The sequence below is a fragment of the Dermochelys coriacea genome, chromosome 5, assembly GCF_009764565.3.
Source record: "Dermochelys coriacea isolate rDerCor1 chromosome 5, rDerCor1.pri.v4, whole genome shotgun sequence".
Taxonomy (NCBI): Eukaryota; Metazoa; Chordata; order Testudines; family Dermochelyidae; genus Dermochelys; species Dermochelys coriacea.
The window spans coordinates 48,520,236-48,537,932 of record NC_050072.1 but is presented as its reverse complement, the minus strand read 5'-3'; the positions used below and the strand labels follow the sequence as shown (position 1 = coordinate 48,537,932).

General features: G+C 40.4%; 1 protein-coding gene across 9 annotated transcripts in view; it reads left to right on the top strand.

Moving 5' to 3' along the window:
• Nucleotides 1-15,860, top strand: part of POLK (DNA polymerase kappa) — a 72,415-nt gene extending 56,555 nt beyond the window's left edge. For all 9 annotated transcript variants that reach the window (XM_038402030.2, XM_038402029.2, XM_038402025.2 and 6 more), the window contains 6 exons: nucleotides 5,271-5,303; nucleotides 9,077-9,173; nucleotides 10,531-10,702; nucleotides 12,299-13,249; nucleotides 14,117-14,168; nucleotides 14,342-15,860. In XM_038402030.2, the coding sequence (XP_038257958.1) occupies nucleotides 5,271-5,303; nucleotides 9,077-9,173; nucleotides 10,531-10,702; nucleotides 12,299-13,249; nucleotides 14,117-14,168; nucleotides 14,342-14,426 (1,390 nt within the window). In that variant the 3' untranslated portion in view covers nucleotides 14,427-15,860. The remainder of the gene's footprint in view (nucleotides 1-5,270; nucleotides 5,304-9,076; nucleotides 9,174-10,530; nucleotides 10,703-12,298; nucleotides 13,250-14,116; nucleotides 14,169-14,341) is intronic.
• The last annotated feature ends 1,837 nt before the right edge of the window (nucleotides 15,861-17,697 follow it).

Below are 17,697 nucleotides of genomic sequence, written 5' to 3'. Positions count from 1 at the left end.
GAAGCTAAGCTGCTCAGGCTTTAGCTTCATCCCCCGGTGGTGGGGCTCAAGGCCTCAGGCTTCAGCCCTATGCAGTGGGGCTTCAGCTTTCTGACCTGGGCCCCAGCAAGTCTAATGCTGGCCCTGCTTAGCGGACCCCCTCAAACCTGCTCACAGCCCCACAAGGGGCCCCAGACCCCTGCTTGAGAACCACTGTTTTAGAATAACCTTTGTTGTTGGTAGCTACCAGTGTGGTGCCTGCTCTTGTTCAATGATGATAAGTCAGCTGCATGCATGTTCCCTCTGTGTGTTGCCCCAGCTCTGTGCAGACAGTTAATACAGCAGATCTTGAGAGAATCCCCAAAAACCACAGACTCTAATAAGGTACAAAGGAATCCAGGCCAGGTTTATTGTCAAACGAAGCACAGTAATAGTTCCCTATAGACTCTACAGGGCATACTACGAATTTGTGCTCCCTGGCAATGGACACAACTCAGTCAGTGGCGGGACATTCCACTGCCCCCCTAGGCTGGACAAAGATATGCGCTCCCGGACTTACTTTTATACTGTTGCAGGACAGATTACTCATCATAGTTCAAACGAATCTATCCATCATGTTGTCCTTTTGACCCTATCTTGAAGATGCTCCTGCCTGTTCCTGGTTATGTCTATGGAGTGTTCTGATGCCGTCTTGGCACAAGTTCCTCTCATTAGCACATATGTGTGTGTGCACGTGCTTCTAACAACCTTTTCTTGCCAACTTCTGTGAGTGGGACCTGCCTCTGGCTCTCAGTCCAGCTTTGCTTAACGCTGCCTGGAAGTACTTTGGTTCAGGCTTCAGGCCTCAGACTTGGGCCTCTGATACAAGAGTTTATGTTTCAGGGCCTCCTCTTACTACAACCTTATCAATACTAAAATAGATTACTAGGTATGTCATACATATAACTAACCTAAACAGGGTTTATTTTATTATAGTTATTTAGCTTTATCATAGAAGTTCACAAGTATTTCTTCCATGCAGTTAATACACCTTCACTATTTGTAATTATTCCTATATGATCTTAAAACAAACACATAGTGTCAGATCTTCAGCTGGTGTAAATTGTCACAGCTCTATTGACTTCAGTTGACTACATCAGTTGAGGATCTGTCCCTAGTTTCTATGTCTCCTACCGTGTTTAAATATAATTTTTTAAAATTGATAGTATGATCGATTCTGAATTTGTTGGGGTAGAACCCAACGTTTGTCTTTCATTCTTCATATCTAATTTAATCCATGTTATTTCTGAAGCTCCTGTCATCGTGGTATCTAAATGCTGCTCTTATAGGCTCCTAATGGAGAAAAAAGAGGGGCCAATATTGGCTCAAAAACTATCACACTCCCACACGCCTACCTGGAATGCAAATACACATCCTCCCATCACTCTAAAACCACAACTGAATATTTTGCCATTCTGCTCATGTTTAGTAACCAAGAGCCCTAGTTAAAGATTCTGAAACCCTTTCTTTTTAATCCTGCCATGCTGTTGCTTTTGGGTATGTCTGCACTGAAAGTGTGTGTGTGGGGCGAGGGAGAGAGGGAAAGCCTGTGACAGTGAGTCTTAAACCCTGAGTCAACTGACTCAGGCTCATGGGGCTCATGCTACAAAGCTAAAAATAGCAGTGTAGACATTCCCTCTTGGGCTGGAGCCCACACTCTGAGACCGTCCTCTCTCACTGGGATTCAAAGTCCAGGCTCCAGACCAAGCAGGAACTTCTGCATTGCTATTTTTGGCTTGTAGTACAAGCCCCAAGAGCCTGAGTCAGTTGACCTGGGCTCTGAAACTCATTGGCGTGTTTTTTTTTTGTTTTAATTTCTAATGTAAATAAAACCAAGCAGTGTAGATGTACCCTAAGAGAATTTGGATCCTAAAACCATTTTCAAAAGTACTTTGGCACTTAGGCTAAATCTCACTGAAAGTCACTGGGACTTAGGCTCCAAAGGCTCTTAAGCACTTTTGAAAATATGACCTCTTGTTCTTACCATTGCTTCTCTGGTATTAACAGAATGAGAAATCCTTCAAGACTGAAAAATAATCTCATAAGTAGTCAAAAGAAATACAGCTGTTTAACAGCACACATTTTGAAAAACGGTTTGGGGACTCTTTAGGTTTGAAAAGCACAGTATAAATGTAAGCTATCATTTATTTAAAAAAATAAAAAAGTCTTCACACCACAAAAGCTTAGATCAATAAAAACCACCACAAATCTTTATACTTTTTCCAAAGTACATAGTAAATTTATATCTTTAAAGGTGACTTGTGAAGGATAACATAGCTTGTCCAGTTTTTCTGTATGATGGATAAAGAAAGCCTGAAAGTTTTTGTTTTTAATTACAAAAATAATCTGCTTGGTTTTATTTACATTAGAAATCAAAGTCCTGTCTGGTCTTGAGGACTTCATAATGACTGTGAAAAGTTAAAGCAATAGGGACATTTATAAAAAGGAAGAACAAAAACATTAAGACATCAGAAAGGCAAGAGATTTTTTTGTCAGACTGTTTTAAAGCTTTTCTTTGGTCTTGTTAATACATATTTTAACTTCAGTGATGAACATTTTGGAGAAAGCAAGCCTTTGTTAAACTTTCAACCCTTGCTCCTTCAAAAGATGTTTGAGTATACAGTAAATATCCCAGAGAGCTCCCAGATTATCATACCTAATTATTTTGGAGAACAAACTTGATATTCCTGATCCAGGCAAAATTAAGCCAAAATTAATTTAAAAAAAAAAAGCCTGAAGACACATTGGTTTATACTTTATCTCATAAAAAGTGACAAAAGGCACACAAGCCCTACTTAAAAAAATCCTTTACCAGTCACTTTTTTAAAGGATGAAAGTCTGATTCAACTGGAAAGAGGATTTTCCTCTTTTTTTAAAAAAAAAAAATAAGACTGGTATATTCACCATTTTAGTAGAAGCACTTTGCAAGAGACAGTGAGTCAAGAAAGTGGAAGAATTGTATGTAATCTATTAATTTGTTTTTTAAAGCCCCAAAGCCTTTCTGGTCACTAATGGGTATGGCTGACTCAGTGCAAATGGTTAATTGTATTAACAGCCATTACTGATCTACGGTTTCTTACTTCATCTGTAATGTACACAATTTTAAGAGGAAGAAAAACTCCCAGTTTTCCATTTCCTTGCAATGCTGATTTATGCAATGTTCTCAGAAATGTTAACATTCAAATCCCATAGAAAAGATTACAATTATATACTGAAATCTTCTTGGTTAACTATGAAGCAGTGGGGGCAAAAGACATATCTGACTTCAAGACAAAGCTTGATAAGTTTATGGAGGAGATGATATGATGGGATAGCCTAATTTTGGCAATTAATTGATCTTCAACTACAAGCATTAGATATGCCCAATGGCCTGTGATGGGATGTTAGATGGAGTGGGATCTGAGCAGTGATGAGCTGCCAAAATCTTAACAACCGGTTCCCTATAAAAAATTCTGATTTAAGGGATGTGCCCCAGTATGTATTTTTTGTACCAACAGGGTTACCATATGTCCGTATTTTCAAATTTTAAAAATTCCTCCCGGACGATTTAAGAACCAAAAAGCCTGACCTGTCCAGGAAAATATGGATGTATGTTAACCCTGCCTAAAGTTCTTTTTTAAAAAGATGGCTCTGAACTAGAGATGAGCTCCGTGTCACATGTGTGGGTCCCCGCCACTCCCTGGGGGTGTGCTAGGGGGACCAGAGGTCCTGATTTTATCGGGACAGTCCTGATTTTGGGGTCTTTTTCTTATATAGGCTCCTATTACCCCCCAACCCTTGTCCTGATTTTTCACACTTGCTGTCTGGTCACCCTAAGGTGTGCACATGTGTGGGTACCAGCTGCTCCCTGCCCCCCTCATTGAAGCAGGTGTGCAGGGTTACGGCCCTGGGAACTGCAGGGCACCAGTGGACGTGGGGTCAGCTGCAGACAGGAGCGTGGGGCAGGGTTAGCTGGAGGCAGGGGGTGCAGGGGGTGTGGAGCTGGCTGGAGACAGGCGGGTGCGGGGTTGGCTGGAGGCAAGGGGGTGCGGGGCTGGCTGCGGGCAGGGCAGGGAGTGCGGAGCTGGCTGGAGACAGGAGGGTGAGGGGCTGGCTGGAGACAGGGGCAATCTGCGGGCAGGGCAGGGGGTGTGTGCAGCAGGGGTTGGCCGGATACAGGGCCGGGGGTGCGGCAGGGGCTGGCTGCAGGCAGGGGGTGCAGGGCAGGGGGTGCGTGCGGCAGGGGCTGGCTGCGGGCAGGGCAGGGGGTGCAGGGGTGGCTGGAGATGGGCTGGTGCGAGCAGTGGGTGCCGGGGGTGCAGCAGGGGCTGGCTGCAGGCAGGGCAGGGGCTGTGGCAGGAGCTAGCTGCGGGGAGGGGGTGCAGGGATGGCTGCAGGCAGGGCAGGGGGTGCGGGGGTGGCTGGAGACGGGCTGGCTGTGGCCAGGGCAGGGGGTGTGGCAGGGGCTGGCTGTGGGCAGAGGGTGCAGGGGTGGTTGGAGGCAGGGCGGGGGGGGCTGGAGACAGGGGCTGGAGAGCAGCAGGACGCAGACCAGCCCCAGCAGAGCAGCCATGGACCCACCAGGCAGCATCGGGAGCCCCAGGGCCAGGGGAGCAGCAGCAGCAACAGGGCTCGTGTCCAGGGCCAGGCGGCAGCCCACATGGCTCCCGCAGCGCAGCGCCCCCGGTGGCTGGAGGAGGAATTACATCACTTCGCAGCCGGAGCCCATCAAAGCTTCAGCGCCCCCTGCAGGGAAGCAGGTTAACAACCGGTTCTAAAACTGGTTCAAAATTTAACAACCAGTTCGTGCAAACCAGTGAGAACCGGCTCCAGCTCACCACTGGATCTGAGTTACTACAGAGAATTCTTTCCTGAGTGTCTGGTTGGTGAGTCTTGCCCACATGCTCAGGGTTTAGCTGATCACCATACTTGGGGTCGGGAAGGAATTTTCCCCCAGGGCAGATTGGCAGAGGCCCTGGGGGTTTTTCACCTTCCTCTGCAGCATGGGGCACGGGTCACTTGCTGGAGGATTCTCTGCACCTTGAAGTCTTTAAACCACGATTTGAGGACTTCAATAGCTCAGACATAAGTTAGGTGTTTGTTACAGGAGTTGGTGGGTGAGATTCCGTGGCCTGCGTTGAACGGGTCAGACTAGATGATCATAATGGTCCCTTCTGACCTTAAAGTCTATGATTCTAAGGAATTATTTAAAAAAATTAAAAATTCTCTGTGAAAATGACTAAAGTTCATAAAAACATTTTTCTTTTTTAAAGGTATGGAGAAAGAAAAAGTATGAGCACCGAACGGTATGTATGGTAATGTTAGTATCTAAAAAACGATTAGATTAATCACTAACTTAACTAAAACCAATCAATGTAAAATAATGTAGTTGAGTCATCACATTTATTTGACTTGTTGCCTGATCTACTGATTGTGTATTATTTATATCGATTACTTACTAATTCCCCATTAACATTCTGAGGCTTGGTAGATTCTTGTCCCAAGATCAGGCCCAGTAGCATTAGAATTACTGTTCAGTTGAAAACCCCAGTGTGCACAGTTGCAACACGCACACTTAGGAGAAGCTTTTTGAATTTGAAATAGTTTTATTAACACAATTAGTAAAGTCACAAGCACTCCAACCCAACAAGGTAGATAAAGTTAATACAGAATGTGCGTCTGAGCAATCACAAAAGGACAAAAAGGACCCAAAATGTTAGTTGTCATTCTCACTGGTCACCATCATTACCAGTAGTCATCATCCTGGCATCTCCCAAAAGTTACATCTCCCAAGGCACACCGACTGAGATACAATTTTATAATGTGTTATACTGACTCCACTAAGCCTAATGCATATTCAGTAGGGATTTCTCCCCTTTTTCTTATTTGTATTTCCTCACCCTACTAATGTAGGGGGATGCCCTTCTTATATATGTTACTAGTCTGTTTACCTCAAGCTTATTAGCATATATGTCAATTAGTTACCATGGCAGTCCTGTGGTCAGACATATGCTTATGTTCCTAATTTAAAATATCCCAAGCTGGTATAAACTAGCATCTTGTGGTTACTTGTCAGCAGTTCAGATATTACAGCATTCTTTCTTGTGATATCTTATGATCTAGGGTTACTCCTGGTTAGCTGCTTACGCTAAGGCTTTTGGACCTTATGTCTTTTTTAGCTCAGCTATTAGGCCTTGTAGGCTTATTATGCAACTTATACCAAGACCTTACCTAGCAATACCTATACCTATAGGGTATAGACTAACTGCTAGTGGCTAAGAGATCAAATAGTACAATCCTATAATGTTAGTTGATATTTTATGTATATTAGGAGAGCTAAGTTTATGTTTAGTAACTTCACTACATAAGAGTCAAGCTTCCTGTCCTTGCCTTCAGGGTCCTGCATAACTTTTCTCCTACCAGTTTTCCACCCTCCATTCCACCTGATTGCTTTAAATGAGAAGAAAGCATCAGGTTTCTTTTCTTAGGCCATCATCTAGGGTGAAAGTGTGGGGCTTCTGAAATTACCTAAGAAGTAAGTAAACATCAGTGTAAGCAGCTCTGTGTATTTATAGATATGCAGATATATATGGATTGGTCTTGTGCTCCAGTGGAGCATCTAAATTATTTACTTTTCTGCTGAACTGTTCTGACTATACCCTAAAGGAATATTTATCTTTTGCCCCATAAAATGTATACCATCAACAGCAACTTGTTTTTCTCTTGATGTTGATGTAACTTCTCCAGATGTACGCTATAGGTTTGGTGAACTCCAACAGCAGTTCAGAAAGTATTTGTGTATAGTGACAAAAATTCTAAAAGTGTCTTAGGCCTGGGCTTCACTAGGGTATTGTGTACCAGTGTAGATATGCTGTTATAGATACCACCCGTGACTGTCAATGGTGCAGCTTCCCCAGGTATCTCCTGAGTCCTAGACAAGTGACTTTTGTTCTCTTCTCCTTAAATTCTGCTAGTCTCCAAGGAAATCAATTTGACTTTTCCACTCTGATATAATCCCATATCTGAAATCTCAGCCATGTGTTCACCACCTTTGACACCTTTCCTGCCCCCAATTAATCTTCTGCTCAGGATCTCACTGATTTTTTCAAAGAGAAAATTGACAAAATCCAACATGACCTCATCTTTCCCTTCTTCAGTATCTCCTCTTCCCGTTATCCACACCAAGATTTCCTATCTACTTTTCTCCATCAATTCCTTTGCCTGTCCTAGAAACTTTTCACCCCTTCTGCATCCAGCCTATGCACTGAATGAGGTGGGTCCTGTAGAAAAAATCGTTTGCGATCATGTAATTAAAGACTGTATCACAATACATACACGCCAGGTGGAAAGCTTAAGGTTGCACAAGCAACTGTAAATGTAACATTTCCTAACTCTCGTGCTTAATTTTATAATGTAAAGTTCTTTAAACATAGGTTGGGGGTTTTTTGTGTGCGGCGTCCTTGTTTTTTTTTAAAGGAAAATAACAAAATCTATTTTGTACAACTGTAACAAACACTCTGTTATGCATCAGAAGCCATGTTTGAATCCTGAAAATTCTACACAGTTTGAGGTACAGGATTATGTTAGCTATGAGAAGGAGAAGATGGTTATCCCACAGGGATGATGGGCAACTGGCAGCCACATGCTGGATCTGGATAGGCTGACCAGATAGCAACTGTGAAAAAACAGGACAGGGTGTGGGGGGTAATAGGTGCCTATATAAGAAAAAGTCCCAAAAAACAGGACTGTCCCTATAAAAACGGGTCATCTGGTCACCCTACATCTGGGTAGTTGTGGAGAGCCTGGCCCACACTCAGGAGGTGTTGGGGGACTTCTTTCTGTGTGGAAAGAGTGAGAAATGGGCTAATGTGGCCATGTGTTCTCTGGGGCAGAGTGGGATAGGCAAGGTAATTCAACTCACATGGCCCCCTCTTTCTCTCTAAGAGATAGGAGTTTAGCTCCTGTTCCCTGGTGCTCCCAGTTGGGGGAGGGATAAGCTACTGGGAGCATGTGCTTGATTGGGTTAGGGAAGAGAGCAGGGCAGGGCCTAGCATTCTCCCTGCCCATCCCGCTCACACTTCAACAGCTCTAGCAGCAACTTGATGTTCCCAGTACAGAGTGAGGTGTCGCTGCTGCTGCTTTAGCAGCATTGTAGGCCCAACTTTAGAATGTTCATGTTCAGTTATTATTTTGGCAGCATGCCATCATTTTTTGAGGAATGTAAGTTATAAAAGGGAAATGGCAATTTTAACAATTTATATATCAGCCAAACATGAACACAAATTGGACAAGAAAGACACATCTCTAGCACAAGGACTTTCTCACTGCCAAATAGCAAAAGCCTATTGCAAAAAATGGAGATGTAAGAGCTTCTCAACGGAAAGAATCTTTTACAATTGAAAGCGTTAGACAACCATGAGTGTCACTACCAATTCCCTCTATAATCACGAGACCAGCCTTCCTTTCACATTATTACTGAGAGCCCAGATACACACTTGAAAAGGTAAGGATTCACTTTCCCTGGAAAGGTATAGCAAAGACAGAATTAATTAAATTTTTGGCAGAGAGCTACTTTTTCCTTCTCTGGTACTAGACATAATTACCATAATATCTGTTTCTTAGCACCAGTGTTACAGTCTTTACATTTGATACTTGGCTCTTGGATTAATTTCCTAATCCTCTCTTCCTTCCAACGTTACACAACACTATGCGGAGAAGCTTATATACAAATGTTTTGGCTGGCTCCATGAATTCAGTTGGTATTAGCATTCTGTCTTGTAAATATTTAAGCATTTATCAACCTAAATCTCATGTCTTTTCAAACACTGCATGAGAAGTGTGACTACAACACCCCATTTCTTTGTTTGGTGGGATTTGCAAAACAATTTTGTGCAGTTGTTGAATGTACATATATGTTTCTGTTTAATATAAATATACGTCCTGACTTTAAAAAAAAAAACCCTCAAACCCACAAAACTTTCTTCTAGTTAAACTGTTCATGAAAAATTTTAAATCTTAAGGATGCATCATTTCAAAATGCATGTTGGGGAAAAAATGACTAATCTTTATGTTCATTTAGGACATTCAGTGAAATTAACACAGTAGAAGAGCAATACAGCTTGTGTCAAGAACTTTGCAGAGATCTCGCTCAGGATCTGCAGAAAGAAGGACTTAAGGTATTTAAATTATTCTTTTCTTCTTTTAAAAAAAAATCAACCTCTTTGCACTATCAGGTCCCAGGTCCGCGGTGCCCTCCATTAGCAGTAATGCTTTCTGCATTATCATGCCCTACCTTCTGGCTTCAAGGGATTCTGTTATTTTGTTCATTGATGATTAGAATAATTTAGACCAAAATTGCATTTAGCTTCAGGGGGCTATCTTGTGAGATCCTTTAAGAAGTGAAACCAATTCACCAAGTTATTTAGCATATCGTACATGTTGTTCTAAAAGCTATGTTAATAAACAGAAGGAGTAGTAGAGCTGCATAAAAAATGGATTGCCTGGAGCCTTACTGTGGCCAAGCATGTAAATTGTAAAGCTTTGAAAGGATGTATTCCTCCTTGTCTTATCATTAGTAAATATACAGATTCTTTACTGAGCACAATATAATGTATACACTGAATTTTTACTTATTTTCTGGGAGGAACACCTCACATTATTCAACAGGGATCTTTATTGGTAAAACAAAGAGTAGCATTCAAAGATTCCTAATGGTACCAATGAGTCCTCTTCAGCTATGGAAGGTTGTTGTGACACAAGGATATGGGATGACAGCATGTAGAAAAAGCCTCTGTATTGACAAATAACAACGGGTAAACTAAAGCTCTGAAGTGACTTGGCCTACGTCCCATTGTTTGCAGCGCTCCTAAGTCTTTAAGTGCTTTTGAAAGAGTTACCCGAACTCTTGGAGTAGGAAGAGAAATATGATAACTACTTTTAGCTTATCACTTTACAAACCCATTTTCAAGTGATTGGGATTTACGGTGCACTTATTGAATTGCATGTGCACACTTGCCTGTACAAATATTAGGGCAGATTCTCTGCCTTGTTCTGCTCCCTTTGCACCACTCAAGTGATATAAAGGGAGCAGAGACGTTGGAGATCCTTAACTGGGCATCCCCAAAGCACACAAGAGTCCCTAGTAGATGTAGACTTGACATAGCTGGCATCTGCCCTTCAACTCCCAGTCCAGGAGATACATGGGAGGTGTGTAGAGACTGGAGAAGTGGCCAGAGTACATTAGCAGTATGCATCTGACAGATACAGATAGCTAGCTGGTGCAGGTTAGAGCAGCCCCCAGCTACTCCACTCTGGCAGCAGGCTATAGCCAGGCAGAGAATCTTATGATAACAGGCTCCATTATAGCACACCATCCATGCTGTGTCCAGCATAAGTTGGATGCAGCAGTGAATCTAGCGCCCTGCTTTAAAGTCATTGTTTAGACACTGAAGTAGAGTTCAGCTAGGTGAAAAAAGACTTCACTTTAAAAATTCTTCCATACCATGTATGTTAAGTGTTTTATTTGTTTTCTAGGGTAAAACCGTTACCTTGAAACTGAAGAATGTGAATTTTGAAGTAAAAACAAGAGCTTCCACAGTGCTCTCTGCTGTTTCTACTGAAGAAGAAATATTTGCTGTTGCTAAAGATATGCTAAGGACAGAAATTGATGGTGTTGCCCCTCACCCTTTGCGGCTAAGACTTATGGGTAAAATATTTATAACTTTTTTGTTTCCTTTTTAGGGCAAGATCCCCAAGTCCTTCAGATCTAGCATGCTACACACCTGGGAACGGGTGGCATCATTGGTTTTACCCTCCTCCCAATAATCTTGAGAGCTGCTGGGGGCAAAGCCGTTTCAGTTTCAGGATTGCTCTAACTTGTCCTGGTGGATAGTGGCTCCCAGGGAGTTGCTCCACCAGCTGAGATTGCCTCCTCCCCAACCACTGCCTACATTGGAACACCCTTATGCCAATATTGGGGTGCCATCCTGTGACATGGGAATCCTCAGCTTTGCCTCCTTAAAGTCTTTAAGTCTCCTTTGCACTGCAGCAGGGAAGAGTTGAGAATATGGCTCTATATTTTTGACAGAGGAATGGCCTAAATTATGGTGTTCATAACTTGGTGGTGCTATATTTTGTCTGAAGTTAAGATTTCTTGATGAAATAAATAGTATTTTTTTTATTCTAAATGTAAATAGTCCACTATTCCTTTAAAAAAACAACAACGTAATATCGCAGTTTTAAGAAAAAGTTCAGAGAATAAATATTTTAATGGAAAATTTCATGCCAGAGACTCCAGCGAGTAGGAACAGAAGCAGATAAAACAGGGTAAAATGGGGCCCAACTGGGGCCATGCTACTCCCCAGCTAATCCCAAATTTTTGAAGGGACACTCCACACTCATTCTGGGACCAATGGGATCCATGCAGTGCCACCCCTTCTCTCCTCTCACACCGCATGGTCTTTGGGAAGAATTGTAGAGAGGAGCCAGCAAGAGACTCCAGCCTCTAGGATCAGAAGCAGCCGAAGCAGGGACCTCTGAACATTCAGAGAACTTTCTACAGTTTTGACTGGACTTGCTCTGCCCTTTGCTGATTGGTCTACTCTTTGCTCCAGCGCATCCTCTCAGTTGCAGTCTCTTCACCTCAGCTTCACTCCACACCTACCCATCTTACTCAGTTCTCCCCTGCACCCCTCAACCTCCTTCCCTTCCCATTTAGCTGATCCCCCTCCTAACTAAATCCATTCCCTCAACCCCACCAAAAGCTGTGGAACTAATGTGACATCTTCTGTCATCACATTGATTACTCTGCTCGTGTGTTAAGCCTCTTCCCTGTGTCTGTCTTGTCTATTTAGATTGTAAGCTCTTGGAGGCAAGGACTGTCTGCTACTGTTTGTATTGTTCCTAGCACAATCGGGCCTCATTCTCGGTTGGCCCTTAGGCACTGCTGCAATAAACATGATTATTAATTACTGGCATACAGAAATGAACAACTTTAGAATTTAACTTTCCACATGACTACGTGACATTTATGGCATCACATGATGTTGCAATGTGGTGTTTTAAGGGCACTGAAATTCCTAGTAAACTTGAAATAGCTGGCAAATCTTCAGGACTGGTAGTAAAATTGTAATTGCTTTGTGATCAGCTGCTAACACATAATACAGTTTCTGTTATAAGATACCTATTTATATTAAGTGGCTTTGTATCGCAAAACTTTTTAATGCCCATTAGTGTTAACTAAGTTTTAGTTTTATTTATCAGTTACAATTACATTTTTATTTGTCTTGTTTGTCATGTTCAGGTATACGAGTATCAGGGTTTCTAAATGAAGAAGAAAAGAAATACCAACAGAGGAGCATTATCAATTTCTTAAAGCCAGGAAAACAAGCAAATGCTTCTCTGCTTCAGCCAGGGAAATCCAGCCATGAACATTTTACAAAAGCTTCAGAAACATCTCACAGAGAGAGTTTTTTTGATAAAAAGCGAGCTGCAAGGCAACAAAGCAACCAGGAGCTTCTTATAAACAAACCTGCAAACAAGCAGAATTCTCATGATATAAAGTCATCAGTAAATCCTGTGAAAGAAACAAATGATGCCATAGGCTCAGAGAATTTGAATGAGAGTCATAGCCTCACTTGCCCTGTTTGCTTTAAGGAGCAAAGAGACAGCGATTTAGAAGCACTTAACAGACATATTGACAAGTGCCTCAATGGGACATTGGTAAAAGATAATGCTGAAATATCGAGTGAGAATTCATGGGAAAATGCATATCATTTTTCTCCCGACAATAAAAAGAAAATATTTGAAATGTGTCAAAAAAATAAAATGAACAAATCAGTGGATACAGTACAGTCAACAAAAGTAGCTGACAACTCTACTAGCAGTAACACAGAAGCATTCCATAAAGTAGTAGCTAATACTAGCAAGGAAAGAGAGCACAGTCTGCTTAGTGAAACTGCTAGCAACATGTGCCTAGAACAGAATTTTTCTTCCAAAATCATTTCATTGGAAAATGCAGAACACTTTGAAAAGTCTGAATGTACACAAGAAACTCAGTCTTCCGACTCCTCTGGAGCCATCAGAGACAATGTTCTGGTTTGTCCAGTTTGTAACGTGGAACAAAAAACAACTGACCTTTCATTGTTCAACAGGCATGTGGATGTTTGCTTAAATAAAGGCATTATCCAGAAGTTGACAGAGCAAATAGTTTGTCCAGTTAAGAGTCAAATTATGGAAAATTCAAAGTCAGTTGGTGAGTAATTAAGTTAAGAATGTCACCTTTTAAAATTGCCCCATCCAATACACAATGTGTTGTACATTTTAGGCTTCTGAGTCTGGTACAGCTATTGAATTTTAAGATGACCTGTGTAAAGGGGTTAACTATTTCCATTTGAAAAATACCAAATTCCTTTGAAAGACATGAACCAGTTTGGTGTATTAGTTTGCCACTAATTGGCTTGCTTTAGTACTTTGTCTTTTTGACTATGGAGAGTTAACTTTGGAATTGGCTTGATAAATAGGACAAGATTAGAGACCTACAACTAGTATTTAAGAAACTGTTCAAATGTGCTTCCTTTCTGATCCAACATGAGAGAGTTGCCAAGCATATCTATAAAGCTACAACAGCAGCATTATACTATATGTGGCTGTTTTTACAAAGATGATTTCCTAAAATACTGGTGTAGATCTTCCTAGCTATGCAGACAAGTTGTGGTATAGAAGAAATGCTGTATATTAGTGAAGATTTTTTAATAGTTTTATTCCCAGAAAGACCAACAGTTTAAAACAAACATGAATTTTAGTAGGCCGTCTTGGAAATCAACAGCATTACATTCTGTTACAGAAATCTGTGATCACATTCAAATTTATTCCTTAATTTGTTATTGGGCTAAAGGGCTTTTTTGTTTTTACTTATTTTGAATATAATTGACAGTACTAAGAAAATAATCAAATCTTATCTGCTTGGTAAGAGATTCAATCCAACTGCTTCAGAAAATAATAGGAAGGAAATTCTTCATCTAGAACTTTTCTCCTAAAAGTTCTGCTAGTCATGCAGCTCCCTGCTGTGCTCATTGTGTGTTTAAATAATTCATTTTGGATGTTCACAATTGTTCTTTAGGAAGCATGGGCAGAGGACATCAATATATGAATCCCACAACAGGAACAAAAAGGTATGATAGATCTCCTCAAGCATGCACTTGTATTTGAAAGTCAAGCTAGCAAACTATTCAGTGTTGTAAAAGTTACTTTAGGTGGTTTTATATTTGTTTGTTTTTGGCTTTTTGGTGGGTGGTTTTGTTTTCTTGGTTTTTTTTGTTCCTAATGTGTTCTTTTTTTATTTTAGGCCTGGACTAATGACACCACAGTCAACACCAAAGAGAGCCAAACCAAGCACTTCCAAACAAACGATTGAAACATTTTTAAAATGATTGTGTAACACTTTATTATATATGAAGAATTTCATAATCAGTGTTTTATTATTCAAATTAGTTTGGTGCAGGTGAAGGATTGGACTCTGATACTTGTCACTTTGGAACCCCTGTAAACCTCCACTGGAGGAATACAACATTTGAGACAAAATAATAAGTGATCTAGCAGGGACCAGAGCATTGAATTAATTTTCCACTCAAATCATTTTTTCACAATAGTTTTTGTCTAAATTATATCTGTGGGGAAAAAAAGCATGGTAAGAGCGGGCTTTGTTTTATCTTGACATAGTGGACACTCAGGGTATGGAAGTCACCAGCAATTCAACTTAGGTTGCTAGTGACTGATAGTTAATACGTGATGACTATTTGTTAACCAGTGTGAAATGAGGTTGGATTGAATTCAGTTTCTAGTGGCCAGATAGCCACAGCACAAAACAATTGGTGCTCATTGATGTCCATGTTGACATTCTCCATAGTACTGGGCCCCAAATCCAACTCTCATTGAAGTCAGTGGAAATCCTGCCACTGACTTCTGTAGGAACTGATGGGACAGGTGTGTAGGGCTCAGTCCTGAACAGTGTATGGCACTCTTGTGGTCTGTTGAGTGACCTCAACACCCACTGACTACAAACACCTTGCAGGATCAACCCCTTTTGATGAGCATGGAGTGTGAGACACCCCCAGAATAGGTATGGGGTGTACTGGCTGTGCCTTACTGGTTCTATGGAGATAGAGAGAGCTTCAGATTCCTATGCAGTTGTCAAACCAGCACCTTTGAAAAGCAAATTCACTTTAAGAAAAGTTGAGGATAAACTAGTACAGTGATAATGTGACTGATGTGCAAATGTGGATGACATTGAAAAATAATCCTGAATATATTAAGATAGGAAATAACCTTTCTTCTTTTGCTCACATTTTTTCTCTTTGAAGAGACATAGTTTATGAAAAATACTTTTTGTACCATGTTTTTATGAATATATGTAAGGGGGGAAAGCTGTAAGGTACACTTACGTATTTAAAATACTCTATTTACATTCTCTACTTCCCAAAAATTCAATTGTTTAAATATTTAGTGTCAATTTATAATCAAATATGCTTATAACGTAATATTTTTTCAAGCAAGTCATTTTGTAATAATGAGAGAATTCTTAGAGTTTATTTTAAAAAAAAAATCATGAAGTAAAATATGAAGTAAAATGGCATCTCAAAAGAAAATATCCACCACAAATAATGCATTTGTGAACATTAGCTATGTGAGGACTTTTTTCCTTTTTTTTTAAAAAAAATACAGCTGCTCTGGTTTTATGAATCTGGCTGTCTCTCAATTTACATCTGTTTAAATACAATGTAATAAACCTTTATCTGGATTGCTTGATTACTTTTTTATGTTCTGCTAACATGGGGCCTAAGTCAATAAAAAAGTGTAGAAGCCAAGTGTATTTTTCTTTTTCTGAGAATAGCTTGTAGAAATAGGTTTTACATATGTTGCATGTTGATAAAGGAGAAGGAAACAACCACAGTTATTTGAACCATGAAATAAGTTTGTTTTGGCACTGGCAGTTATTTCATCATCCATATAAAAGTGTCATAACAGTTGACATAGAAAAGGAGTACTTGTGGCACCTTAGAGACTAACAAATTTATTAGAGCATAAGCTTTCGTGAGCTACAGCTCACTTCATCGGATGCATTATTTCTATATTGGAATAAAATACTAGTGCAAAATTAGTGGTTTCTTCACACCTGAAAACTTGGTGAGTTATTCTCTGGTACAGGTATAAAATTTAACTGCCTTTAAAAAAGAGATTATATATTTAAAGGAGAAACTTGGCTTGATTGTTTAATGCTTTTCATACACATAATATATTGCTGAATATATAGTCTGACATAGAACATATTTTTCAATTTTATTTTAATTAGGTTCATGTAATAAAATAGAGCAATAAGCAATGTGACAAACATCTGTCATGTTTGTTTTCTTGCCCTTTCCCCAGAAAGAGAAGTATGTGCAGGAGAGTATTTTTGTTTAGGATTTTTAATTTAGATACACACAATTTACTATATGTTTGTTAGAGAAGACAAAGTCACTTTTTATTTATATTTTAATGGAAGACATTTGCAAGATTGTAGCATCTTACAGATGCACATCTTTTTGAAAAATTCAGTGTGGTGACACTGTGAAGAAGAGAGAAATTTCATTTTTCCACTTCTAATCTCTCTCTTTTATATATAATACACAGCGCGAGAGAGCGATTTCTATGTATAGCTAAGTATTGAACTTGTTGGTTTTAAATTAAATATTCCTGTTATACAGGTAGCGACAGAAGATCTTGACCTGAAATTTGCTCTTGTTAACATCCAGGAAGTCCTTTTTAGACAAGTTAGCTTGCATGGATCTAAGCGATGGTAGAGATCATAGTAATGTAGGGCTGGAAAGCACAGTGAGAGGTTATCAAGGTTATCAAGTCCAGCCTCTGCGCTGAGGTAAGACCAAATATATTCCTTCCCTGACAGATGTTTGTCCAACCTGTTCTTAAAAACCTCCAATGAGGGGATTCCACATCCTCCCTTGGAAGCCTATTCTAGAGCATAGCTACTGTGATATCTAACCTAAATCTCCCTTGCTACAGATTGAGCCCATTACTTCTTGTCCTTCCCTCAGTGGACATGGAGAACTAATGATCACCATCCTCTCTATAACAGCCCTTAGCATATTTGAAAACTATTGTCAGGTCTTCCCTCAGTCTTCTTTTCTCAGGACTAAACATGCCCCATTTTTTGACCCTTTCCTCATAGGTCAAGTTTTCTAAACCTTGTATCATTTTTGTTACTTTCTGTAGTATCACCATATCTTTCTTAAAGTTTGGCTCCCAGAACCGGACACAGTACTACACCTGAGTCCTGACCTCTGCAGAGCAGAGTGGGACAGTTAACACTGCTGCTAATATACTCCGGAATATTAGCCCTATTTGGAACTGTATCATATTGTTGACTCATATTCAATCTGTGATCCCCTATACCCCCCCCAGATCCTTTTCAACAGTTCTATTGCATAACCAGTTATTCCCCATTTTGCAGTTGGGGATATGATTTTATTTTCTTCATAAGTGAAGTAATTTGCACTTTCCAATGTAATGTTCTTGATTTCAGCTCAGTTCTCTAATTTGTCACGGTCATTTTTAATTCTTATCTCATCCTCCACAGTGCTTGCAATTCCTCCCAGCTGGGTGTCATACACAAATTTTATCAGTATACTCTCCACTCCACTTTCC